Below are 27,866 nucleotides of genomic sequence, written 5' to 3'. Positions count from 1 at the left end.
GATAGACAGAAGAAATGATCTTGCAACAGTACAGCCCAGTGGTCCTGCATGTTAATGTTAATGTGTGACTCACATCACAAGTCCCCACAACGTCAGTCATTCAAGTTTAGGCTTTTTATGTGTGTATGTTTCCAGAAAGAAGCCCCGCCCCTCTGTCACTCCAGATCTAAACATGAAGTAAAACTGATGGAGAAGATCCCCGAGAGAGCCGAGGCCACCGTCGTCCTCGTGGGTACGCATCACACACACACATCAGGTTCTGTGGGTCAATGTTCCCCTCTCTTAGTTTCTGCAGGAAGGTTCAGTGGGTTCACTACTTCCCTCTGCTATGTCTGCAGGCAGCGTGGGTTTCCTGGACCAGCCCTCCATGGCGTTCGTGCGGCTGCAGGAGGCGGTCCTGCTGGAGTCCGTGCTGGAGGTTCCCATCCCTGTGAGGTTCCTCTTCCTCTTGCTGGGCCCGCCCACCGCCAACATGGACTACCATCAGATTGGACGCTCCATCTCCACACTGATGTCAGACAAGGTGAAACACAGCAGAGTTAATGTTGTCTGCCACAGCGTCTTTGTTTTATACAATCACACGAGTAAGATTGGAGAAATTCTACATAAAGAAGCTTTAATGTAAAACATAAAAGGTTCCTCCAGGAATTTGAGCCCCATGTTGTTTGCAAGAGCTTCCAGCCTCACTTACAGACGAATCTTCACAAGTTTTCTGCAAAAAATGTTGCTTTGTCATGTGTGATTGACAGCTGATCAATTTATTTTGTGTGTCTCTTAGTCACCTTATTTAATTTGTATTTGTATGTATTTTATTTCATTAATTAAGGTTTTTATACTTATTTATAATACTAATTTTAAGGGAAGTCCACTGTTACAGCTTCTTGATCTCTGCAGTATTTTTTTAACTTTCTCTTATTGTAGTTGTGCAAAATAGAAACTTAATTTTTTTTAAATGTCAAATTGGAAGAAAGCTGTGTCTGGTTGCATGTCCTGTTGATGTATCAGTGTCCTGAACCTGCTGAGCCCCCTTGAATCTACGTCTGTCTGTCCGTCTACCTCCTCAGAACTTCCACGAGGCGGCGTACCAGGCCGACGACCGCCAGGACCTGCTGACGGCCATCAATCGTTTCCTGGACTGCAGCATCGTCCTCCCTCCCTCGGAGGTTGGTGGCGACGAGCTGCTTCACTCTGTCGCTCGCTTCCAACGAGAAATGCTCAGAAAGAGGGAGGAGGAGCAGAACGGCAAACTGCAGGAGAAACAGACCAGCAGTCAGCAGGATGAAGGTCAGTTCTCAGAGGAAGACATCGTCTTATGTCAATGAATATGTTTTGTCAGCGAGTCCCCCGGGTGGACTTGAGTGGAGGACGTTGCAAGTGCACAGTTAGTGTTTTAAACCATGAAACCATGAGAATTGCCCAAAATATTTGTTTTCAGTTTTCAAGAAATCTCTGCAATATTTGCCAGAACTTACAGTTGTGCTAAATTACCGCAACTTTTCCACATGAAATGTCCAAATCAACAGACAGCTTGTGATTTGGACCAATTGTCGTATTTTGTGTTGTGGTAACTTATGTCATCACAGTATACAGTATTTTCTTTTTTATATAACTTAAAAAAATATAAAATTAACAAATAAAAAATCTATTAAAAATTAGCACTGAAATATAGTTGTTTCTGTGAAATGCAGTATGCTTTTTATCCAAAGAAGTCATTACATATGACTCTTAATTGGTAGTGGTTAAAAAATTCACATTATTTTCCTTTGGGTTTCCGAATGAACTTCTTCTGTGGACATGCAAGCTGGTGAAATTAAGGTTTGATTGAGCTTGTACTTGATGCCATTCTCTTGAGCGAATGTGCAACAGACTTCAGAATAAATCACAAATAGTTTGGGGTCTAAAAGAGGAACCCGAAGTCTGTTTTCTTTGCAAGGTAAATGATCATGTCATCAGCATAACAGTAAATATCTCGTCCATACTGTTTGAAGATATCACACCAAAGGACAGCTTATAGAAGCCTGATTGACGTGGTGTGAGATCAGTTTTCTTCTCTTTCAGATTCCTTTGTTCCCTCCAAACCTGGCGACGAGCCCCTGAAGCGTTCAGGCCGTTTGTTTGGAGGGCTGATTAAAGACGTGACGCGGCGCTACCCTCAGTACCTCAGTGACATTCGAGATGCTCTCAACCCTCAGTGCATGGCCGCCATCATCTTCATCTACTTTGCTGCACTGTCACCCGCCATCACCTTCGGTGGACTCCTGGGTAAGTCTGGACTGCAGACACACAGTGACTGGTTTAGCTGCTCTCAAATTAGTGGTGTCTGGATGCTCCTCAAATCAGTATACTAAATGTAGTTTCCAAAGATTTTTAAATGTTAAGGTGTTGCAGCGATCAGTGAATTCACTCACAGGATGAAGTAAATCTGCAAAAATTTTTCATGTGAATATTTCAAGTTCAATTTAGGTGAATTTTGACCGAATAGCAAACCATCTTCACAGAGCTGACCTCGGAGAGAATGGATAGTCTATAGGCTATAGGAGCTTATTAGCTGTGTTGCTCCATTCACTGTTATTGATGCTTCTCTGTCAGAGTATAAACTGGATTGTAGTGTTTAGTTTTCATGTTGAATGTCTTTGTGTTTCTTTGTCTTTTAACATCTTGGGACAATGTTGGAAATAAGTGTTTTCACTTTAAAATGTTATCCCTGGGAGTTTTGTTTTTGTGTCTGTAATCTATAAATCACATCACATCACATCATAAACTATTCCACAACAGAGCAAAGTGTTTGCAGACAGTTATGAAATAAGAATCAGTGGTACAAATACATCTTAATAATAATAATAATAATAATAATAATAATAATAATAACAATAACAATAACAATAATAATAATAATTTATATAGCAACTTAAGCACCAAGTGCTTTCCAGATTAAAAAATCAAAATAATTAAACATTAATGACAAACCCATGTGAATTAGGAACATTAGAGCACATATATCAAGCAGCACTGAGCTCATATATACATCAGATGAAAGTTCAAAGTGAAGGAAATATGTTTATATATAAATGTGTAAAATGGAAATAAAGGAAATGAGCTCATATGAAGCAGAAAAAAATTAAGTAAAAGAAATAACCAGATATAAACAAATAAGTCAGTAGTGATAAGTTGCGCTGTGATTGGGCCTCTACAGTGTCGTGGCTGTTTTCTCTGTCCTGTGTCACAGGTGAGAAAACGGAGGGTCTGATTGGTGTGTCTGAGCTGATAGTTGCCACGGCGATGCAGGGCGTGGTGTTCAGCGTGCTGGGCGCTCAGCCTCTGCTGGTGATCGGCTTCTCTGGACCGCTGCTGGTGTTTGAAGAGGCCTTCTACACTGTGAGCTCACCTGACAGAGTTTACACACCTGCATCTAAATACTACATCTGAAAAACAGCAACAGTCACTGTCAGAAATCCACAGAACACACAAGAACTTTTCTCTCTGTTCTACATTCCTCTACAGTCTCTATCTTCTAGTATTCTCTGAATGGACATTTTTCTCAGCGGTCTTTGAGGATTTAATCACTGTTCTCTCTGTTTGACTCCCCCTCAAACCTGCCTGCTGCTTGTTTGCGTGTAGTTCTGTAAAGACAATGGCATCGAGTACCTGACGGGACGCGTGTGGATCGGTTTCTGGCTAGTGCTCATCGTTCTCCTCACTGTGGCCTTCGAGGGAAGCATCCTGGTCCGCTTCGTCTCCCGTTTCACTCAGGAGATCTTTTCCTTCCTCATCTCCCTAATTTTCATCTACGAGACCTTCGCAAAACTGATCAAGGTGAGGTCAGAAGTCACAGGTGAGAGACTGAGGGACAAGCTGAGCTGGAGCCTGATGAATGAGTTCTTGGATTTATACATAAATGTAATCTCAGAATAATTTTCTGTTTGATTTGTAAAAAAAGATTGTGTAAGATTGTTTTGACAGGTGTCTTTCATCTCGATCATGTGACGTTTGAATGTCAAAATTATTTAAATATGTGGAGATGATCAATTAATTGATTGACAGAAAATTAATCAGCAACTATTTTTGATAATCATTTCATATTTTCAGTCCTTTTTCCAACAAAAAAGCCAAAATTTCACAGATTCCAGCTTCTCAAATTTCATGTGTTTGTATGTCACATATGATAATAAACATGATATAGGTTTTGGGAAATTGCAATGGGCATTATCTTTACTCTCTGTAAAGATGTAATGAATACAAGACTCTCAGAGAAATACACAGTGCAGTGAATGTTCATTTATGTTTCAGGAACCTGCAGCACTTACATCATGCATCATCACCAGTTTCTGTAAACACCATCAAAATATGTGAAGGCTGTTTGTGTTGGTATTCTCTAGATCTTTCAGGAGCATCCTCTCCAAAATTGTTACCATGGAAACAACACAGTATCTCCGTCTCTATGCAACTACACCATGGCCACCGGTAGTTCTGGGAAGGTTGTTGGAGAGCCTAACACAGCGCTTCTGTCTTTCGTGCTCATGGCGGGAACATACTTCATCGCTTTCTACCTGCGCAAATTCAAGAACAGCTCCTTCTTCCCCGGCAGGGTCAGTACACACAAGTACAGGTACACAAGTACAGGTACACACAAGTATAGGTACACACAAGTACAGGTACACACGAGTACAGGTAAACAAGTACAGGTACACACAAGTACAGGTACACACAAGTACAGGTACACACAAGTACAGGCACACACGAGTACAGGTAAACACGAGTACAGGGAGACACAAGTACAGGTAGACACAAGTACAGGTACACACAAGTATAGGTAGACACAAGTACAGGTACACACGAGCACAGGTACACATAAGTACAGGCACACACAAGTACAGATGTGTACAGGTAAACACAAGTACAGGTAGACACAAGTACAGGTACACACAAGTACAGGTACACACAAGTACAGATGTGTACAGGTAAACACAAGTACAGGTAGACACAAGTACAGGTACACACAAGTACAGGTACACACAAGTACAGGCACACACGAGTACAGGTAAACACGAGTACAGGTAAACACAAGTACAGGTAGACACAAGTACAGGTACACACAAGTGCAGGTGTGTACAGGTAGACGCAAGTACAAGTAGACGCAAGTACAGGTAGACACAGGTACAGGTGTGTACAGGTAGACACAAGTACAAGTAGACACAAGTACAGGTAGACGCAAGTACAGGTACACACAAGTACAGATGTGTACAGGTAGACACAAGTACAGGTAGACGCAAGTACAGGTAGACACAGGTACAGGTGTGTACAGGTAGACACAAGTACAGGTAGACGCAAGTACAGGTACACACAAGTACAGATGTGTACAGGTAGACACAAGTACAGGTACACACAAGTATAGGTACACACAAGTACAGGTAGACGCAAGTACAGGTACACACAAGTACAGATGTGTACAGGTAGACACAAGTACAGGTAGACACAAGTATAGGTACACACAAGTACAGGTACACAAGTACAGGTACACAAGTACAGGTACACACAAGTACAGGTACACACAAGTACAGGTACACACAAGTATAGGTACACACAAGTACAGGTACACACGAGTACAGGTAAACAAGTACAGGTACACACAAGTACAGGTACACAAGTACAGGTACACACAAGTACAGGTACACACAAGTACAGGCACACACGAGTACAGGTAAACACGAGTACAGGGAGACACAAGTACAGGTAGACACAAGTACAGGTAGACACAAGTACAGGTAGACACAAGTATAGGTAGACACAAGTACAGGTTTACACGAGCACAGGTACACATAAGTACAGGCACACACAAGTACAGATGTGTACAGGTAAACACAAGTACAGGTAGACACAAGTACAGGTACACACAAGTACAGGTACACACAAGTACAGGCACACACGAGTACAGGTAAACACGAGTACAGGTAAACACAAGTACAGGTAGACACAAGTACAGGTACACACAAGTGCAGGTGTGTACAGGTAGACGCAAGTACAAGTAGACGCAAGTACAGGTAGACACAGGTACAGGTGTGTACAGGTAGACACAAGTACAAGTAGACACAAGTACAGGTAGACGCAAGTACAGGTACACACAAGTACAGATGTGTACAGGTAGACACAAGTACAGGTAGACGCAAGTACAGGTAGACACAGGTACAGGTGTGTACAGGTAGACACAAGTACAGGTAGACACAAGTACAGGTACACACAAGTATAGGTACACACAAGTACAGGTAGACGCAAGTACAGGTACACACAAGTACAGATGTGTACAGGTAGACACAAGTACAGGTAGACACAAGTATAGGTACACACAAGTACAGGTACACTCAAGTACAGGTACACACAAGTACAGGTAGACACAAGTACAGGTACACACAAGTACAGGTACACACAAGCGCAGGTGTGTACAGGTAGACACAAGTACAAGTAGACACAAGTACAGGTAGACGCAAGTACAGGTAGATGCAAGTACAGGTACACACAAGTACAGGTACACACAAGTGCAGGTGTGTACAGGTAGACGCAAGTACAAGTAGACGCAAGTACAGGTAGACACAGGTACAGGTGTGTACAGGTAGACACAAGTACAAGTAGACACAAGTACAGGTAGACGCAAGTACAGGTACACACAAGTACAGATGTGTACAGGTAGACACAAGTACAGGTAGACGCAAGTACAGGTAGACACAGGTACAGGTGTGTACAGGTAGACACAAGTACAGGTAGACGCAAGTACAGGTACACACAAGTACAGATGTGTACAGGTAGACACAAGTACAGGTACACACAAGTATAGGTACACACAAGTACAGGTAGACGCAAGTACAGGTGTGTACAAGTAGACACAAGTACAGGTAGACGCAAGTACAGGTACACACAAGTACAGATGTGTACAGGTAGACATAAGTACAGGTAGACGCAAGTACAGGTAGACACAGGTACAGGTGTGTACAGGTAGACACAAGTACAGGTAGACGCAAGTACAGGTACACACAAGTACAGATGTGTACAGGTAGACACAAGTACAGGTAGACACAAGTATAGGTACACACAAGTACAGGTACACTCAAGTACAGGTACACACAAGTACAGGTAGACACAAGTACAGGTACACACAAGTACAGGTACACACAAGCGCAGGTGTGTACAGGTAGACACAAGTACAAGTAGACACAAGTACAGGTAGACGCAAGTACAGGTAGATGCAAGTACAGGTACACACAAGTACAGGTACACACAAGTACAGGTACACACAAGTGCAGGTGTGTACAGGTAGACGCAAGTACAAGTAGACGCAAGTACAGGTAGACACAGGTACAGGTGTGTACAGGTAGACACAAGTACAAGTAGACACAAGTACAGGTAGACGCAAGTACAGGTACACACAAGTACAGATGTGTACAGGTAGACACAAGTACAGGTAGACGCAAGTACAGGTAGACACAGGTACAGGTGTGTACAGGTAGACACAAGTACAGGTAGACGCAAGTACAGGTACACACAAGTACAGATGTGTACAGGTAGACACAAGTACAGGTACACACAAGTATAGGTACACACAAGTACAGGTAGACGCAAGTACAGGTACACACAAGTACAGATGTGTACAGGTAGACACAAGTACAGGTAGACACAAGTATAGGTACACACAAGTACAGGTACACTCAAGTACAGGTACACACAAGTACAGGTAGACACAAGTACAGGTACACACAAGTACAGGTACACACAAGCGCAGGTGTGTACAGGTAGACACAAGTACAAGTAGACGCAAGTACAGGTAGACACAAGTACAGGTAGACGCAAGTACAGGTACACACAAGTACAGGTACACACAAGTACAGGTACACACAAGTACAGGTACACACAAGTGCAGGTGTGTACAGGTAGACACAAGTACAAGTAGACGCAAGTACAGGTAGACACAAGTACAGGTACACACAAGTACAGGTACACACAAGTACAGGTACACACAAGTGCAGGTGTGTACAGGTAGATGCAAGTACAAGTAGACGCAAGTACAGGTACACACAAGTACAGGTACCCACAAGTGCAGGTGTGTACAGATAGATGCAAGTACAGGTAGACACAAGTACAGGTGTGTACAGGTTGACACAAGTACAGGTACACACAAGTATAGGTACACACAAGTACAGGTACACACAAGTATAGGTACACACAAGTACAGGTACACACAAGTGCAGGTGTGTATAGGTAGACACAAGTACAAGTAGACACAAGTACAGGTAGACACAAGTACAGGTAGACACAAGTACAGGTGTGTACAGGTAGACACGAGTACAGGTACACACAAGTACAGGTGAGTACAGGTAGACACAAGTACTGGTACACACAAGTATATGTACACACAAGTACAGGTACACACAAGTACAGGTACACACAAGTACAGGTACAGGGACAGGTATATGTTTCCAGGTATACAGGTACCCTCATGGTGGGCTTCTATGTGACAATCATTCTTTTGTTATGTACAAAGAAATATATATAAAAACAATAACAACAACAAATACAGCTCCCATGATCCTTAGTTTAACACCCTGTCAGAGCATCGCTGGAATCAACATTTTGTATCAAAATGTAGCTTCACCTTTATGGATATTTTCCATCCTTGTGTGCGCAGTTTCAAACCAGATTACCGATCAATAATCGGGTGTTTTGTGTATTTCAGCTTCGTAGAATCATCGGAGACTTTGGGGTCCCGATCGCCATCCTCATCATGGTGCTGGTGGACTACAGTGTGAAGGACACCTACACCCAGGTCAGACCGCTCGTACAGAGACTCTCACACGAATAAAAGATTCTGCTTCTGATGTTTGAATGACCCTCTCTTCCTATTGGCTGATAGAAACTGAGCGTGCCCAGTGGCTTCTCGGTATCGACTCCAGAGAAGCGTGGTTGGTTAATTTCCCCCCTGGGGTCAGACGGACAGTTTCCTGTTTGGATGATGGCTGCCAGCATCCTGCCGGCCATCCTCGTCTTCATCCTCATCTTCATGGAGTCCCAGATCACAGCGTACAACTCTTTATTAATAAAAATAAATAATAAAATAATTAACCACAGAATTAAAGTATCCAAGCTCTGTACACATGCAGAGGTGGAAAGTAACTAAGTACTTAAGTACCGCACGTTAGTACAGTTAGAGGTATTTGTACTTTACTTGAGTATTTCCATGTGATGCTACTTTCTACATGTCAGAGGGAAATATTGTACTTTCTACTCCACTACATTTATTTGACAGCTTTAGTTACTTTTCAGATGAAGATTTGACACAATGGATAATATAACAAGCTTTTAAAATACAACACATTGTTAAAGATGAAACCAGTGGTTTCCAACCTTTTTGTCTTTTGACGTCTTACAAAAAGCAGTGTGTAGTCGGGGTCACATTTCACATGTCTATGAGTTGTTAACAGCTCCACCAAATAGTGATTTTTCCCTCTAAACTTCTCACATGCTTTCATTTCAATAAATGTTCAAATGATCCAATATTTCAGCAAAAATCAAAGATTAGAGAAAAAGTCCAAAAACTGAAAACAGATTTGTGTATCAGAACTTTGTTTTTTCTTCTTTCCTCTCCCATTAATCATCTCACCACCCCTCAGATTTATCTGCTGACCCTTTGGAGGGGCCCGACCCCTAGGTTGGGAACCACTGGACTAAACTAGCTAACTGTATATAAAGTAGTGTAAACTAGCTCCACCTCCAGCAGCTACAACAGTAACATGCTGCTCTAACACTGATGCTTCACTATTAATAATCTAATGATGTCATATATAATAATATATCAGTCAGAGGGACCAAACCACTACTTTTACTGCAATACTTTAACTACATCAAGCTCATAATACTTATGTACTTTTACTGCAATACTTTAACTACATCAAGCTCATAATACTTATGTACTTTTACTGCAATACTTTAACTACATCAAGCTCATAATACTTATGTACTTTTACTACAATACTTTAACTACATCAAGCTCATAATACTTATGTACTTTTACTGCAATATTTTAACTACATCAAGCTCATAATACTTATGTACTTTTACTACAATAGGTTTTTCATGCAGGACTTTTACTTGTAATGCAGTATTTTTACACTGCTGTATTGGTACTTTTACTGCAGTAAAGTATCTGTGTTGTGGTTCGTCAGGCTGATCGTCAGTAAGAAGGAGAGGATGCTGGTGAAGGGAACTGGTTTTCACCTGGACCTCCTCATCATTGTGGTGGTGGGCGGAGTCTCGGCGTTGTTTGGTTTGCCCTGGTTATCGGCCGCCACAGTTCGCTCCGTCACCCACACCAACGCCCTCACTGTCATGAGCAAAGCGGTCGCCCCCGGAGACAAGCCTCGCATCCAGGAGGTCAAGGAGCAGAGGGTGACGGGCTTCCTGGTGGCTGTTTTAGTGGGTATGACTGACAGTGCAGAGTACTACTACTACTACTACTACTACTACTAGCAGCTATCAGCTAACCCTGCTGTCTGCAGGTCTGTCCATGGTGATCGGGGAGGTTCTGCGTCAGATCCCTCTGGCGGTGCTGTTTGGGATCTTCCTTTACATGGGAGTGATGTCACTGAACGGGATCCAGCTGACTGAACGGCTCATCCTGCTGCTGATGCCCCCGAAGTACCACCCTGACCACACCTACGTCCGCAAGGTTAGCCCCGCCCACTCCCCTGTGTCTCACCTGTCTGTCTGCTTCTCACCTGTCTGTCTGTGTCTCTCCTGTCTGTCTGTGTCTCACCTGTCTGTCTGTGTCTCACCTGTCTGTCTGTGTCTCACCTGTCTCACCTGTCTGTCTGTGTCTCACCTGTCTGTCTGTGTCTCTCCTGTCTGTCTGCATCTCACCTGTCTGTCTGTGTCTCACCTGTCTCACCTGTCTGTCTGTGTCTCACCTGTCTGTCTGTGTCTCTCCTGTCTGTCTGCATCTCACCTGTCTGTCTGTGTCTCACCTGTCTCACCTGTCTGTCTGTGTCTCTCCTGTCTGTCTGCATCTCACCTGTCTGTCTGTGTCTCACCTGTCTCACCTGTCTGTCTGTGTCTCACCTGTCTGTCTGTGTCTCTCCTGTCTGTCTGTGTCTCACCTGTCTCACCTGTCTGTCTGTGTCTCTCCTGTCTGTCTGTGTCTCACCTGTCTGTCTGTGTCTCACCTGTCTGTCTGTGTCTCTCCTGTCTGTCTGCATCTCACCTGTCTCTCCTGTCTGTCTGCGTCTCACCTGTCTCACCTGTCTGTCTGCGTCTCACCTGTCTGCCTGCATCTCACCTGTCTGTCTGCGTCTCACCTGTCTCTCCTGTCTGTCTGCGTCTCACCTGTCTCACCTGTCTGTCTGCGTCTCACCTGTCTGTCTGCATCTCACCTGTCTCACCAGTCTGTCTGTGTCTCACCTGTCTGTCTGTGTCTCACCTGTCTGTCTGTGTCTCACCTGTCTGCCTGCATCTCACCTGTCTGTCTGTGTCTCACCTGTCTCACCTGTCTGTCTGCGTCTCACCTGTCTCACCTGTCTGTATGCGTCTCACCTGTCTCACCTGTCCGCCTGTGTCTCACCTGTCTCACCTGTCTGCCTGCGTCTCACCTGTCTGTCTGCGTCTCTCCTGTCTGCCTGTGTCTCACCTGTCTGTCTGCGTCTCACCTGTCTCACCTGTCTGTCTGCGTCTCTCCTGTCTGCCTGTGTCTCACCTGTCTGTATGCGTCTCACCTGTCTCACCTGTCTGTCTGCGTCTCACCTGTCTGCCTGTGTCTCACCTGTCTGTATGCGTCTCACCTGTCTCACCTGTCTGTCTGCATCTCACCTGTCTGTCTGTGTCTCACCTGTCTCACCTGTCTGTCTGTGTCTCACCTGTCTCACCTGTCTGTATGCGTCTCACCTGTCTCACCTGTCTGCCTGTGTCTCACCTGTCTGTCTGCGTCTCTCCTGTCTGCCTGTGTCTCACCTGTCTGTCTGCGTCTCACCTGTCTCACCTGTCTGCCTGCGTCTCACCTGTCTGTCTGCGTCTCACCTGTCTCACCTGTCTGTCTGCGTCTCACCTGTCTCACCTGTCTGCCTGCGTCTCACCTGTCTGTATGCGTCTCACCTGTCTCACCTGTCTCACCTGTCTCACCTGTCTGTATGCGTCTCACCTGTCTCACCTGTCTGCCTGCGTCTCACCTGTCTGTATGCGTCTCACCTGTCTCACCTGTCTCACCTGTCTGTATGCGTCTCACCTGTCTCACCTGTCTGTATGCGTCTCACCTGTCTCTCCTGTCTCACCTGTCTGTATGCGTCTCACCTGTCTCACCTGTCTGTATGCGTCTCACCTGTCTCACCTGTCTGTATGCGTCTCACCTGTCTCACCTGTCTCTCCTGTCTCACAGGTGCGGACTTTAAGGATGCATCTTTTCACGCTCGTCCAGCTGACCTGTCTGTCTCTCCTGTGGGTTGTCATGGCGACGGCAGCGGCGCTGGCATTTCCCTTCATGCTGCTGCTGACCATCCCTGTGAGGAAGCTGCTGCTGCCGCGTCTGTTCACCTGGAGAGAGCTGCAGAGTGTGAGTCACCACATTTACACTGATATTCACTCATTCATTCATTATACAGAGTCGCTCCCTCCAGGACTCACTGTGATTATTACCGCCAGAATGTCACACAGATTGCGATAAAATTTGTGATGTTTTATTTGCTCTTTTTGTGGTAAAATTACAGGAACTGGGAAAATAATGTGATTTATTTAAACTGGTACCAGTGAAGAGTCGTATGTAACGACTTCCTGCAGATCACAGAAACAACTATATTTCAGCTGAACATGAGAACCATGAGGACTCAACGTTCTATAAACAGAAAATACTGTACTTGAGTTCCATTTATAACCTTTATTAAATAAACTTTCAGCTCAACATCAGCAGCAAATAAAATCATCAATAATGTTATTAAAATAAATCTAGTTGGATGTTTATGTTTGAGGCAGATTATGTCTCCTGACTCACTGAATCAAACCTCATCTGGGAACATTTGGGAACATCTGGGAACATTTGGGAACATCTGGGAACATTTGGGAACATTTTGGAACATTTGGGAACATGTGGGAACATTTGGGAACATCTGGGAACATTTGGGAACATCTGGGAACATTTGGGAACATTTGGGAACATCTGGGAACATTTGGGAACATTTGGGAACATCTGGGAACATTTGGGAACATTTGGGAACATCTGGGAACATTTGGGAACATCTGGGAACATTTGGGAACATCTGGGAACATTTGGGAACATTTGGGAACATCTGGGAACATTTGGGAACATTTGGGAACGTCTGGGAACATTTGGGAACATTTGGGAATAGTTTTGCTCGTCTATGGCATCGTGTTTGTTGGCAGGTGAGATTTGTTGTCAGTTGCCGCCACACCAAACGCCACGATTGGTCCAAACCACAAACAGCTGCTGATTCAGACGTTTCATGCAGAAAAGTTGCTGTAATTTAACTAAACTGCAGCTCATAAATATTGTGGAGATTTCTTTGATTTGCGTTAATTGGTGCGATCACAAACTCACATTTTCCTGGAGGGAGTGAGCAGCGCGCTCGCAGCTATTATGTTCCATCTTAAGAAGCTGTGCAGCAGCTGTGATATCAGACCTTATGCTGGTTGATTGTACTAGTCCATGAATGAATGAATCACTTCATTTCCATGTCTGACCATTTACATGACCCCTCCCTCATGGGATTATTCAGACACATTAATCAACAAAAAAACAAAAAATCAGATTATATATACACCCATCATTAGCGTCCCAGTAGATTTCCAGCAATGAGATTTAAATAAATACAAACACAGCCGCACAAAAACAAGGATATGAGCACAATACACAAATATATAAACATTATCCAAACTTAAAGGATCAATCTGCTGATTTTCTATCTTTGTCTTCATGTTTGGATCCAAACCAACAATGAACTGATCTACTAACCAGTACCGTGTGTGTATCAAAGCTGATATATCTGATTAAAAACACGTCAGTGAGTCACACCGCTGCACATTTTCAGTCTCCAGAGAGTAGTTCTGTGTAAGGCAGATCTTTGAAGTTTTTTCACAAATGTACTACATAGTAAATTTCTCAAAGAACTTCAGTATAAAGTCCAGAGGTTGTGATACATGTCAGACATTATAAATTTACCAAAGAGCTTCAGTCCAAGCAGCAGCAGGTGTCTGTCTGCCGTACACAGAACTACTCTCCTGAGACTGAAAACGTGATGCTGTTATTAGTCTCTGGAGCCGTTTCTAAACAAACTAATGTGACCAAACTCTTCATGATGAAGGATCATGTGACCCAGTGCAGCGGTGAGACTCACTGACATGTTTTTAATCAGATATATCAGCTTTGATACACACACAATACTGGTCAGTAGATCAATTCATTGTTGGTTTGGAAGACAAATATAGAAAATCAGCAGACTGATCCTTTAAAGAAAACGACAGCAGTTCATGTCAAACACATTGACCTCTGACCTCCCCGCAGCTGGATGCTGACGACGCGGAGCCTCACCTGGAGGAGAAGGAGGGGCAGGACGAGTACTCCCAGCTGCAGATGCCCGTGTGACCCAGCCCAGTGTTGTGATTGGCTGAGCCGGTCCACTTCCTCCTCCTTCATTAGCAGATCTGACACGTATCCTGTAGCAGCGCTGGGCGGAGACTGCAAACGCTTCTGGAATCATGTTTTTATAAATCTGTGCTTGTGTGTTGTGTTTTGGGGAGCGGGTTTGTTTCTGTGTGATGAATGAATGAACTCCGGCTGTCGAGTCCGTCTGTATGAAGCAGTTTGTTTTAAAGATCACACTAACTGAAAAATATCTTTTCTGTGTCGCTACATCTTGACTGTATGTTTGTCTGTCTATCATTAAATGCAAATTATATCTTTAACTTTATCTTATTTTTTCACTGACATATCTTGCACTCATAAAACTTTAATACAAAAACGTATTTGGGCGACAAAACTGAAGAGTTTGATGACAGCGACAGCGATGCTCAAACCTTTAAATCATCTGAAGAACTTCTGCTGTGTTATTTTACACTCAGCTCAGCTGAGAGCTGCCTGGTTCCTGTACTGTGTGTGTAAAAGCTAACTGTCTGACAACAACGTGCTATTTATCCCTTTTATTTAACTTTAACAGCGGGGTAGCACCTGCATGATAAGAAGGCTAACTTCAACGTCCCCTACGCACCTGAGTGTATAATGTACTAACTGAGCTGCCAACTTTCACTGGTGGGAAAAGTGTTAAAAAGTGAAATTTACAGCAAACCAGCGTGTGCTCATGTGGCAGCACTGAACTCTCTTTTGTCTTGTGTGATGAATGAGGTGAACACTGTCACCATTTATTCTGGTAACAGCAGAGGGGTGTTATGGTGTCATGGTAACAAGCTGCAGAAAAAACACAAACAGAAACGATTGAACTCGCTGCTGGTTAGCAAGCTACACCAGCAGGAGGATTACCAAGCGGAAACCTCCAGAAGCCAACAGGAAGTGCCAAAAACTGCAGTTCCTTGAATGACCACTTGAGGCTCCAAAAGCGAGTCAATCCCCATAGACCCCCATGTTAAAATACCAACTTTACAGCAGAAATAAACATGTTTACAGCCTGGTACAAACAACGGTTTTGGTCTCTAAAGCTAATTTCCTCTTTCATGACAACTGTACGGGGGGTGAATGTTTTTATAACTCACCTGTTTAAATTTTATTAAGCTGTAAAGTTCTGCATAATGAAGGACATGGCTGCTTTGAGTGACAGGTCCGCCAGCCGCTAGGTGGCTTGTTTCAGCCGTTCGGCCCCGCCTCTTTGCCCATTTTTGATTGGCTGGGAGTTAGGCAGAGTCACGCACTGCCAAGATGGCGACGGCCGGAGCGGCTCACTTTGAGCTTCAAAACCGCTCTTCAGAAACCAACGAGTGACGTCACGGCAACTACGTCCATATTTTATACAGTCTATGAGGATCACCCACAACGCTAAAACTGAGCTAGCAAAGCTACAGATAACGTGATGCTCTTAACACATTACAACCAGCCATGTTGTCATCTCAACATACAAAGTACATACATCAACTTTTACATATAAAAACACAGTAACGTAAAGGCAGAATCAGCAGAAAACAACATATACACTCAAACAGAAATAATCCCTGTCAGTCATCACCTAGTGTGCAGGTGTGAGGACGGGTTACCATGGAGACAGCACACAGCAGACTGGTGGACAGCAGAGGGCGCTCATGTTACACACACACACACACACACACACACACACACACATAGTAACACACACACACACACATAGTAACACACACACACACACACACACACACACACACACACACACAGTAACACACACACACACACACACACACACACACACACACACATAGTAACACACACACACACACACACACACACACACACACACACAGTAACACACACACACACACACACACACACACACACACACACACATAGTAACACACACACACACACACACACACACACACACACAGTAACACACACACACACACACACACATAGTAACACACACACACACACATAGTAACACACACACACACACACACACACACACACAGTAACACACACACACACAGTAACACACACACACACAAACACACACACACACACAGTAACACACAAACACACACACACACACACACACACACACACACACATAGTAACACACACACACACACACACAGTAACACACACACACACACACACAGTAACACACACACACACACACATAGTAACACACACACACACACACACACACACACACACACACACACACATAGTAACACACACACACACACACAGTAACACACACACACACACACACACACACACACACAGTAACACACACACACACACACACACACACATAGTAACACACACACACACACACACACAGTAACACACACACACACATAGTAACACACAAACACACACACACAAACACACACACACACAGTAACACACACACACACACAGAGTAACACACACACACACACACAGTAACACACACACACACACACACACACATAGTAACACACAAACACACACACACAAACACACACACACACAGTAACACACACACACACACACACACACATAGTAACACACAAACACACACACACAAACACACACACACACACACAGTAACACACACACACACACACACACACAGAGTAACACACACACACACACACACACACACAGTAACACACACACACACACACAGTAACACACACACACACACACACACACACAGTAACACACACACACACACACACACACACACACACACAGTAACACACACACACACACACACACACACACACACACAGTAACACACAGTAACACACACACACACACAGTAACACACACACACACACACACACATAGTAACACACAAACACACACACACAAACACACACACACACAGTAACACACACACACACACAGAGTAACACACACACACACACACAGTAACACACACACACACACACACACACACATAGTAACACACAAACACACACACACAAACACACACACACACAGTAACACACACACACACACACACACATAGTAACACACAAACACACACACACAAACACACACACACACACACAGTAACACACACACACACACACACACACAGAGTAACACACACACACACACACACACACACACAGTAACACACACACACACACACAGTAACACACACACACACACACACACACACAGTAACACACACACACACACACACACACACACACACACAGTAACACACACACACACACACACACACACACACACACAGTAACACACAGTAACACACACACACACACAGTAACACACACACACACACACACACACACACACACACACACACACAGAGTAACACACACACACACACACAGTAACACACACACACACACACACACACACACACACACAGTAACACACACACACACACACACACACACACACACACACACACACAGAGTAACACACACACACACACACAGTAACACACACAAACAGTAACACACACACACACACACACAGTAACACACACACACACAGAGTAACACACACACACACACACACACACAGTAACACACACACACACACACACACAGTAACACACACACACACACAGTAACACACACACACACAGTAACACACACACACAGTAACACACACACACACACACACACAGTAACACACACACACACAGTAACACACACACACAGTAACACACACACACACACACACACAGTAACACACACACACACACAGTAACACACACACACACAGTAACACACACACACACACAGTAACACACACAGTAAATAAAGCGGATGTGTGTTGCGATTGTGATGGATTCAGATCTGCAGCTTCGACCTTTAAACAAACAGACTGTCGACTCGTTTCAGGTTTTTGTTGCTGCGGTTCAGAAACACTGAAGAGGAAACGAGTCTGTTTGTCTCCTGAATCTGAATCTATTTATATGTTTAGGTTCGTACGGAGGCTCCGATGATTTAGACTTATTTTGGTCCTTCAGTTATTTTCAGATCTAGATCTCACATGTAGAACTGATGATGTCATTTATCGTTTTTATATTTGTAATTAATTCAGATCCTTGTGATTGAATCTGACTCTAATGTCCTCGCTCGTCTTCCTCCGCAAACAGCTGCCTCATTAAGAAACATTCACTTCCTCGTTTCAGTGCCGATGACTCATTAGAGCCTCGCCGTCACATCTCCCAGCATCCTCTGGGAGCCGCTCGCATCATCAACACATGACGAAGTGGAGCTGAAGTAGCATCACACGGAAATACTCGAGTAAAGTACAAGTACCTCAAAACTGTACTGAAGTACAGTAAAGGAGTAAATGTACTTAGTTACTTTCCTCCGCTGCTAATCCGCATGTTTCCATCATAGAACATTACAGGAATGTTGTAGCAGCGCTGTGGGAACGTTCTGTCAACAACGTTCTGTCAACAACGTTCTGTCAACAACGTCTTCATGATAAAAGAGTTTGTCCAAAAAACGTCACAAGAACAACGTGAGCAAATAAGAAAATAAAACTGTTTCTCTGAGGAACAAAAGAATCAACAAAATTAAGCCCCGCCCCTTAGTTACTGTTGCTATGCCTGTCAATCATTCTCACACAGCACAAATAGCTTCATTGTAATTTATGAAACAATCAGCGTTCACATGCAGCACGTCTGTTTAAAGGCTTTAAACAACAACGTCACTTCATCTACACAAAGAAATGAAAGATTTATTTGATTTGTTTGTTGGGTGAAACAACAAAACAACAACAAAACAACAACAGAAACATTTTCTCAATAAAAGAAAACTGCATTTGGCAGAAAGAGGAAACGTGTTAAACATACAAACAGGTTTCACAGAATTCTGATAAAAGATCAATTCTAGACGTTGTGGTTTCTCTCCCTGCCTGGTCTGATAACTGTCTTCATATATTTATATAATTACATATGTTTGTCTGAGCTCAATGTTGATGTCTGGAACATCATTAAATAATATTGATTATAGAAATATTGATCTTACCTTATTGTCTACCATCATTGTCTAACTTCTTCAAATTTAATTCTCATATTGATTCATTTAAAAGTCGACGGGTTGATCGTCTTCGCCTTCCAAACATGGCGGCAGATATAACGCTGTGGAACGCCAGAGCGCACGTCATCGACAGCTCGTTTTCTTTACACAACTTTAAAAGGAAATTGTCACGTTTAAGGTTTAAACTTATCATCATGATGTAAATGTTGATTGCACAGTGTGATGGCTGTAGAGTAATGACATCATCAGCGTTTAGAGCCTCGCTGTCACTACGACGTTCAGTCTGCCGGGAAAATAAAGGCGTGATTTACGACACAAAGGAAGCGCGTCAACCAAGAGAGGAAGAGGATGGCGCATTTCTCCCCCGTTGCTATCGGTAACTATATCTCATAATAACTCGTTAGGTGGCCAACGTCTTCCTGTTGCTTTATGATAAATGTAGAATGTTGCACAACCTGAAGACTCGCTGCTTATATCTGCGTACGCTACGATTTAGCTGCAGTGACTAAACTACCTGAATAAACCCGTCGTTAGAGTTCTGGAGGCCTTTCTTCCTGTTAGCTATGGTTGCTACAGTAGCTAATGGGAGCTAACGGGAGCTAATGGGAGCTAATGGGAGCTAACGGGAGCTAATGGGAGCTAACGGGAGCTAATGGGAGCTAATGGGAGCTAACGGGAGCCGAGTCGGCTACTTCCGGTTTAGCCCTTCGGCTAATTTGAATGGGGATAAAACAATTCAATCATGCGGCTCTTCGAGGCTTTTAAATGTGATCGGACCGAACGGATTTAATTCTGATAGTGAGACGAGTCATTTCGCGGGTTGTGATGCTCAGAAAAATGTATCCGCTGATTTACAGACGTCTCTTTCACAATGTAAGTCTGTAGGAAAAAGTCTTTTTGACGTGATGTTGTAATTACACAGCCTGGCGCTCTTCCTGTATCCAGTTCTCCTTATACATCCATGAAGCTAACGGGAGCTAACGGGAGCTAACGGGAGCTAACGGGAAGAAAGGCTTAGCTAGCAGCCCTACAGCCACAGAGCGCTGGATCAGGATCCAGTCAGGCTGATCTATATGTTTATATGTTTATATTTTTATATGTTTATATGTTTATATGAAAAACAACAGACAGAAAATTTGTCATCAGCGTCTCTGTTGTCTTTCATTTAGTAAAAACATAAACATGCTACCAACCCCGTTCACTTTTCCCAACACTTACTAAAGAATTTCTCTTCATGTCTCCATTAAAGACTGAATGGCATCCCCCCCAACACCAACCCCCCCAACACCAACCCCCCACGCCAACCCCCCCAACGCCAACCCCCCAGCGCCAACCCCCCCAACGCCAACCCCCCCAACACCAACCCCCCACGCCAACCCCCCCAACGCCAACCCCCCACGCCAACCCCCCCAGCGCCAACCCCCCCAACGCCAACCCCCCAACACCAACCCCCAACGCCAACCCCCAACGCCAACCCCCCCAACGCCACCCCCCCCAACGCCAACCCCCCAACACCAACCCCCAACGCCAACCCCCAACGCCAACCCCCCCACCGCCACCCCCCCCAACACCAACCCCCCACGCCAACCCCCCCAACGCCAACCCCCCACGCCAACCCCCCCAACGCCAACCCCCCAACACCAACCCCCCCAACACCAACCCCTGCTGCAGTAACTCAAACTCTGTTATTACTCTGCAGTGTTCATCATATCAGCAGCTTCTATCTGTTTCCCAAATTCAGTATAAAATTGTGACGTTCAGCTCTGCAATGAAAACGCTTTCTTCTTCTTCTCTCTGATCAAACTGGTGTTGATCATTTCTTCATGGATCAAAGCTCTGAGAACAGGAAGTGATCCGGTCGAGGGTTGTTCTTCTTCACTTGTTCTTCTTCACTTGTTCTTCTTCACGTCTCTCAGTTTTTATTATCTGGATCTTATGTGTGTGCAAATAAAATAAAATAAAATAAAAATAAATAAATGTTTTCTGCATAATTCATGTTGGTTTTAGTGGTTTTGGAGTTTGAGCAGCAGGAGATCAGATGTGTTGTGGTTCGTGCAGCTGACGATGAAGATGAAGACGAGTGTGAAGCTTTTCTTCTTCTTCTTCTTTTGTGTCTGTTTATTGAAAACTCAGTGAAACAAACGTCTGGAGACGAGTCGCCGGTCTGCAGACGTCCTGCTGAGTGTTTTCTCTCCTGCAGCAGATGAAGGTCACGGTCGAGCTGAGAAAGGTCACATCATCATCATCATCGTCACCTTCAGCATCACGGAGGCCAGCTGCTGTCTGTTCGGATTCTCAGCTGCTCGACAAAAGTAAAACATCGACTTTAAACACTGAGATGAATCTAAAAACATTTTGTTTCTCACGGCGTTAATTTCCATCATCATCATCATCATCTCCTGGATGATGATGATGATGATGGTGATGATGATGGTGATTTTCTCCCACCTTCCTCTCTGGACAGTGTTAAACAGTCACAGACACGATGACAGACGACTGAATGAATGTTTGTAGACATTAATATTAATACGTCTGTCATATTAATACATAATAAATATGAAGGTCAGGATATGTGCAGTAGAATTCATCATCAGCTTCTCTGAAAGGGAACATTTTGCTCTCCAGGTTTTAACCTGCTGGAGGAAATGAACAAAGACTTTATTTAACTTCATGAAATATGTTTCGTTCTCTGTTTCCTGACAGACTGATATTCAGTGACTCTTATCAAAACATTGAAGGGAGCAGCTGAACTGATGATGAAGAACATTTAATGGGTAAAAATACTCACACTGAGTTATAATCAGGTGCAGGTACGGAAGCCCGACTGGGACACGCTGTGAAAAACATATTAAGTCTTTGTTCAACTGTTTGTTTTACATTTAAAAGCCCGTCATCCCAGTTTCAAAATGCATAGAAGAAGAAGAAGAAGAAGAAGAAGAAGACGAAGAAGAAGAAGAAGACGAAGACGAAGAAGAAGACAAAGAAGAAGAAGAAGACGAAGAAGAAGAAGAAGACGAAGAAGAAGAAGAAGAAGACGATGAAGAAGAAGAAGAAGAAGAAGAAGAAGAAGAAGACAAAGAAGAAGAAGAAGAAGACGAAGAAGAAGAAGAAGAAGAAGAAGACGATGAAGAAGAAGAAGAAGAAGACAAAGAAGAAGAAGAAGAAGACAAAGAAGAAGAAGAAGAAGAAGAAGAAGAAGACGAAGAAGAAGAAGAAGAAGAAGAAGACGAAGAAGAAGAAGAAGAAGACGATGAAGAAGAAGAAGACAAAGAAGAAGAAGAAGAAGAAGAAGACAAAGAAGAAGAAGAAGAAGACAAAGAAGAAGAAGAAGAAGACAAAGAAGAAGAAGAAGAAGACAAAGAAGAAGAAGAAGAAGAAGAAGAAGACAAAGAAGAAGAAGAAGAAGAAGAAGACAAAGAAGAAGAAGAAGAAGACAAAGAAGAAGAAGAAGAAGACAAAGAAGAAGAAGAAGAGTAGCAGATGAGCTAATTAGAATGATTTCAGGAAACCTGATTTGTGGCCAAAGTCAGCGAACTGAAAGGAGGACGGAGCGATCATGTGTCAATTTCAAATATCAATCTTAGTCTCACATTTGTATTAATAAAATAAAGTGTAAATATCTGTTTACAGAGAAAAGATGTTTACTGTCCTGAAGCTGCACCTCACTGACTGCTACACACACAGAGACGCCTGAACTCTGTACTCTATATATATATATACAGTATATATATATATATATTAATGTATTTTATTGAACGTTATCTGCAACATTTAAACTGTGTTCTGTGTGTTTCTCTGTTCATACTGTCTATATGTTTATTCTTCCTCACCCCCCCCCCCCCCCCCACACACACACACACACATATAAAGCGCGGACTCTCTGCTGGACTGTCTCTATGTGACTGAAGACACTGAGCAGCAAACTGATCAGGTAAGAAATGAATCTTTTTTAAATATTAATTTATATTCAAACACGTAAAGTAACATCAGGATCTGAAATCATCATTTTATATAAATAAATATAATAAATAAGACAGTTTAACAGTTAAACATCAGTAAATATATTTTATATTTATGTAAAGTAAATATAATCAAACATAATAATATTATATATAATATTATATGAACCAAGTGTTACATATGATAATATAATAAAAACAATTATACAGGTTTTATTAAGACTTTTCTACCTGATCAGTTCAATCAGTTCAATCAATAAAATGAGACAAAAAGTTATGAAAACAGATAAATTGTGACTTTTATTTATTATCTTTTACTTATTGTTTTAAAATACTGTGTTGTTTTTAAATATATATATATATATATATATATATATATTATTACCTCATAGAAACCGATGTGATGTTCATTAGATAATTAATATAATATTAATATAACATAAAGCTGAATGAAAAATGTTTATATTAAAAATAATAACAACAATAAATAATAACTACCATCGTCGTCTGTTTGATGATATTTTCTACAGTAAAATAATGAAGATACATTAAAAACTTTAATTTTTACAGATTATTACAGTTTTTCATTCAATACATGAAAAAATACAAAAATCAGTTTATGCGTCTAATGTAAAATAACATTAAATATAGATTAATGTACAACACTTTACATGAGATTATGTAATAAATTCAATTTATAACAGTATATTTCTGTGATTATTTGTATTATAGCAGCACATTTTTATAGGAAATGTGTTATTGTTTTATAGGTGGAAATATCCTTATTTATCATTAAAAAGCCAAAAAATAGAGCTAAAAAAGCTACAAACTGTATTTTAATCATTGCTGTATTTTTATGAGCTGAATTGTATTTTATTTTGTTATTTTACAGTATTTCATTGGTGCCAGAATATTACAGTTTTATTATATTATATTGTAGAACACATGTAAAAAGTGTTTCTATATATCATATTTATATTCATATACATTAAATAATTATCATATTTAATCTAGTAGGAGAAAAAGTAAATATTTTATATTTACTTTGCTGATTTATTAGTTTTCTAGCAGTTTATCTCTTTATGTTGTGGACAAAACAACTAATCAATGAATCTAGATAATAATTGACAGATTAATGGATCATGATAATAGTTGTTAGTTGCAGCTCTGGTCCCCAGTGGAAGACGATCGCTCCCCAGTGACACCAGTTAATCAACCAGTCTGCTCAGACCACAACATCAAATAATAACTTTCATTGTACAGAATTTCACTACTTTTTAATTTAATTAAATATTACAAATGACAGAATAATAAAAATATTTTCATCACATACGGAAGTTCGATCAGGACTCCATGACGTCACATTTAAACGCACTGCGAAGCCCTTTAATGTCATTTTTCAACGTGCTGTACCGTAACAAATCATTTAAAAAACAATAATAGGCGGTGGTTGAGGTCTGGTTAGGGTTAAGGAGATCATAGTTTGGGTTAAACCCGTTAAATGGGACTAAAATGCCCGACGTGATGGTAAAAAATGTCCAGTTAGCGGTCTAAAAGAGGTCCGGTGTGGTGTCGAAGTCTGTTCCCCCTCCTGTTAAAACTATCGGCACATTAAAACCAGTCCGGACCAGCAGCCTGTGGACCACCGGGACAGAATCTGGTTCCATATCAGTACTCAGGACGTTTTTGCACCGGTTCCAACCCACCTGCGCCAAATATGGAGACTTATCAGCTGATATAGACGTCATCGGTCTCATGGCGTTTATTTCAGATGTTGTGGGAGTTCTATAGAAGTCTGTCGGACTCGACTGAAGGAGTCCTGACCTGTCGACTGACTGATGTATTAATCATTATTAATAGAAGAGTTGTTGCAGCTTCAGACGCTTCAGGGTCTGTTGATGTGAAGCTTCACCAGCTTGTTGTGCTTCAACTTTGTACGACATTATAAATTTACCAAAGAGCTTCAGTCCAAGCAGCAGCAGCAGGCGTCTGTCTGCCGTACACAGAACTACTCTCCTGAGACTGAACACGTGATGCTGTTATTAGTCTCTGGAGACTGAACACGTGATGCTGTTATTAGTCTCTGGAGACTGAACACGTGATGCTGTTATTAGTCTCTGGAGCCGTTTCTAAACAAACGAACGTGACCAAACTCTTCATGATGAAGGATCATGTGACCCAGTGCAGCGGTGAGACTCACTGACATGTTTTTAATCAGATATACACGGTACTTGTTAAGAATAAGAATATATCATATTTCCTCAAATAAAAGACGTTAGTTAAAGCTGGGTCTCTTCTAGTGGTTGTGGGTGTAAATAATAAAGGCCTGATAAACAAGGCTGATATAATGTTCATGCCAGGTAAGAATAATGTACATTTCCACTGCTTTAATTTAATAAATTCAACAATATAATTATGTTGAATTTATTAAATTATAATGTAATCAACACTTTGTTGTTCTGGATTATTATCCTGTTTCAGTCACTGTGGGTGTTAATGTCTGTCAGCTGTAGTTTGTAGTGATGTTAAAGGGCCACTAGATGGCAGCAGCTACATGGGAAGTGACTGAATTTTCCACAACACTAAGTAACAAAGATTTAACAAAGCAAGTGGATCAAAAAACAAGGAGGCTTCATACTAAAATATGAGTAAATATACTTATCAAACAGAGGGAATTAGAAATAAAGGCCTCTCTCCAGTAGAAGCCTGCTCCCATTAAAGGCTGCTGAGGCAAATAAAGGCCACTATTAGAGGAAATACGGTAATATAGAAAATCACCAGAATGATCCAGTAGAAGTTATCTAGTCATCTGGCAGAACAGACTTTTGTTTTAATTAGTGTTTAATCACCTGTTCAGTTGGTTGTAATCTGCAGTCTCACCACTAGATGTCACTAAATCCTACAAACTGGTCCTTTAAAGACTTCCTGTGGTCTCGTTGAGATAAATAAACTGTTTTAAAGCTTCTTCTTCTTGTTTTCGTCAGACTGTCCGGCGCTGGAGATGAAGCTGAATGTGTTGTTGTGGTTCGTGGCTCTGCTCGCTGTCTTCCTCCCTCGCTCTGCTGACAGTCGGCCCGCCGGCGCCCCCACCAGCCTCCTCCTCCTCCTCCCCCGACGAGGTGGATCCTCCTCCTCCTCTGCTGCTGCTGCTGCTCCTGAGCTCCTCTCCTCCTCTTCATGCTCCATCTCCTCCTCTTCCTCGACTCTGCTGCGGCTCACGCAGCGCCTCCTGCAGGCCCGGGCGGAGCGGCAGGAGGTGGCGGAGGAGGCCGAGGAGAAGGAGAAGCGGTCCGACGAGCCTCCCATCTCTCTGGATCTGACGTTCCACCTGCTGCGGGAGGTTCTGGAGATGGCCCGAGCCGAGCAGGTCGCCCAGCAGGCCGACAGCAACCGCAAGATGATGGACAGCTTCGGAAAATGACGAATCCAGACGATTAAAACCCAAAAAAACTTTTCACATCCTGTCGAGTGTTTTTATCATTAACGTGCTTCAGCTGAATCATCCCGTCAGTCTCATGTTTGATCCTCCAAACATTCAATTCAATCTGATTGAATCTTAAATGACGCGCAGCTACAGAGGAAGAAACACGAGTCATTCATCAATCAATCAATTAAAAATATATTAGTAATTAGAGACAAATAATGTAATATTTTAAATAGTAAAACTGATGAGTAGAAGTTGTAATCAATACATAAATAGATAATCATGTGAATAATTAAATGAATGAAAGTTGGTAAATATATAAATATGCCTTTAATTTATTTCTACTTTATTATTCATTCATGTGTTTCTGTCTGTTTTAAAGATGAATCACCAACGTTTCTTTATTAATAAAAACATTCAGACTGTGGAACAAACAAACCAACTGACAGCAGATTTATTTCATTAACATTCACACATTTGATGGTTTGTTTTTGTGTTTTTGTCGTCTGCAGCGTCTGAAGACTGAAACATCAAATAAGAAGCGATGAGTCGGACTGACGGACAGTTTGATGGATCTGTCTAATATCTGAACTCTGTGTTGGTAATAAAACCATCTGAGCATGTGCAGAACCGCCTGAACATTTTATACTTCCAATAAAACTATTTAAAGCTGCTGTTGACACAAATTATTGATCAGCTGCAGAGTGAATGCAGTTGATTTAGACTCACTGGTGAAACACTTGTTGTGAAGTAGAGACGAAATATGAAAAACGTCTTCAGCTGAATTAAAACCACCAGACTTTAAATCTGGTGTCAGT

The 27,866-nt window shown here is 42.4% G+C and overlaps 2 protein-coding genes across 9 annotated transcripts in view; both read left to right on the top strand.

The window, feature by feature from the left end:
* Positions 1–14,940, top strand: part of slc4a2a (solute carrier family 4 member 2a) — a 38,329-nt gene extending 23,389 nt beyond the window's left edge. For all 6 annotated transcript variants that reach the window (XM_042427659.1, XM_042427658.1, XM_042427660.1 and 3 more), the window contains 13 exons: positions 136–232; positions 339–523; positions 1,065–1,284; positions 2,059–2,262; positions 3,227–3,375; positions 3,619–3,813; positions 4,377–4,586; positions 8,720–8,809; positions 8,897–9,063; positions 10,206–10,459; positions 10,539–10,708; positions 12,404–12,577; positions 14,540–14,940. In XM_042427659.1, coding sequence (XP_042283593.1) covers positions 136–232; positions 339–523; positions 1,065–1,284; positions 2,059–2,262; positions 3,227–3,375; positions 3,619–3,813; positions 4,377–4,586; positions 8,720–8,809; positions 8,897–9,063; positions 10,206–10,459; positions 10,539–10,708; positions 12,404–12,577; positions 14,540–14,620 — 2,196 coding nt within the window. In that variant the 3' untranslated portion in view covers positions 14,621–14,940. The remainder of the gene's footprint in view (positions 1–135; positions 233–338; positions 524–1,064; positions 1,285–2,058; positions 2,263–3,226; positions 3,376–3,618; positions 3,814–4,376; positions 4,587–8,719; positions 8,810–8,896; positions 9,064–10,205; positions 10,460–10,538; positions 10,709–12,403; positions 12,578–14,539) is intronic.
* Positions 14,941–19,150: 4,210 nt separating this feature from the next.
* On the top strand, positions 19,151–27,821 carry LOC121908018 (corticoliberin-1). Of its 3 annotated transcripts, XM_042427670.1 has the most exons (4): positions 19,151–20,041; positions 21,799–21,977; positions 23,536–23,596; positions 26,609–27,821. In XM_042427670.1, the coding sequence occupies exon 4, from the start codon at positions 26,626–26,628 to the stop codon at positions 27,043–27,045; it is 420 nt and encodes a 139-aa protein (XP_042283604.1). In that variant the 5' UTR covers positions 19,151–20,041; positions 21,799–21,977; positions 23,536–23,596; positions 26,609–26,625; the 3' UTR covers positions 27,046–27,821. The 3 variants fall into 3 exon arrangements, with proteins under 3 accessions (XP_042283604.1, XP_042283602.1, XP_042283603.1); XM_042427668.1 differs by lacking the exon at positions 21,799–21,977; XM_042427669.1 differs by lacking the exon at positions 19,151–20,041 and having other exon boundaries at positions 21,605–21,977.
* Positions 27,822–27,866: the final 45 nt, after the last annotated feature.

Source organism: Thunnus maccoyii, chromosome 12, assembly GCF_910596095.1.
Source record: "Thunnus maccoyii chromosome 12, fThuMac1.1, whole genome shotgun sequence".
In the NCBI taxonomy this organism is placed as follows: domain Eukaryota; kingdom Metazoa; phylum Chordata; class Actinopteri; order Scombriformes; family Scombridae; genus Thunnus; species Thunnus maccoyii.
The sequence above is the reverse complement of the archived record's forward strand: the minus strand, read 5'-3'. Positions and strand labels throughout refer to the sequence as shown.

Excerpts from the sequence above, each read along its gene's own strand:
- LOC121908018 (XM_042427668.1), top strand. The coding sequence starts at position 26,626 with ATGAAGCTGAATGTGTTGTTGTGGTTCGTGGCTCTGCTCGCTGTCTTC.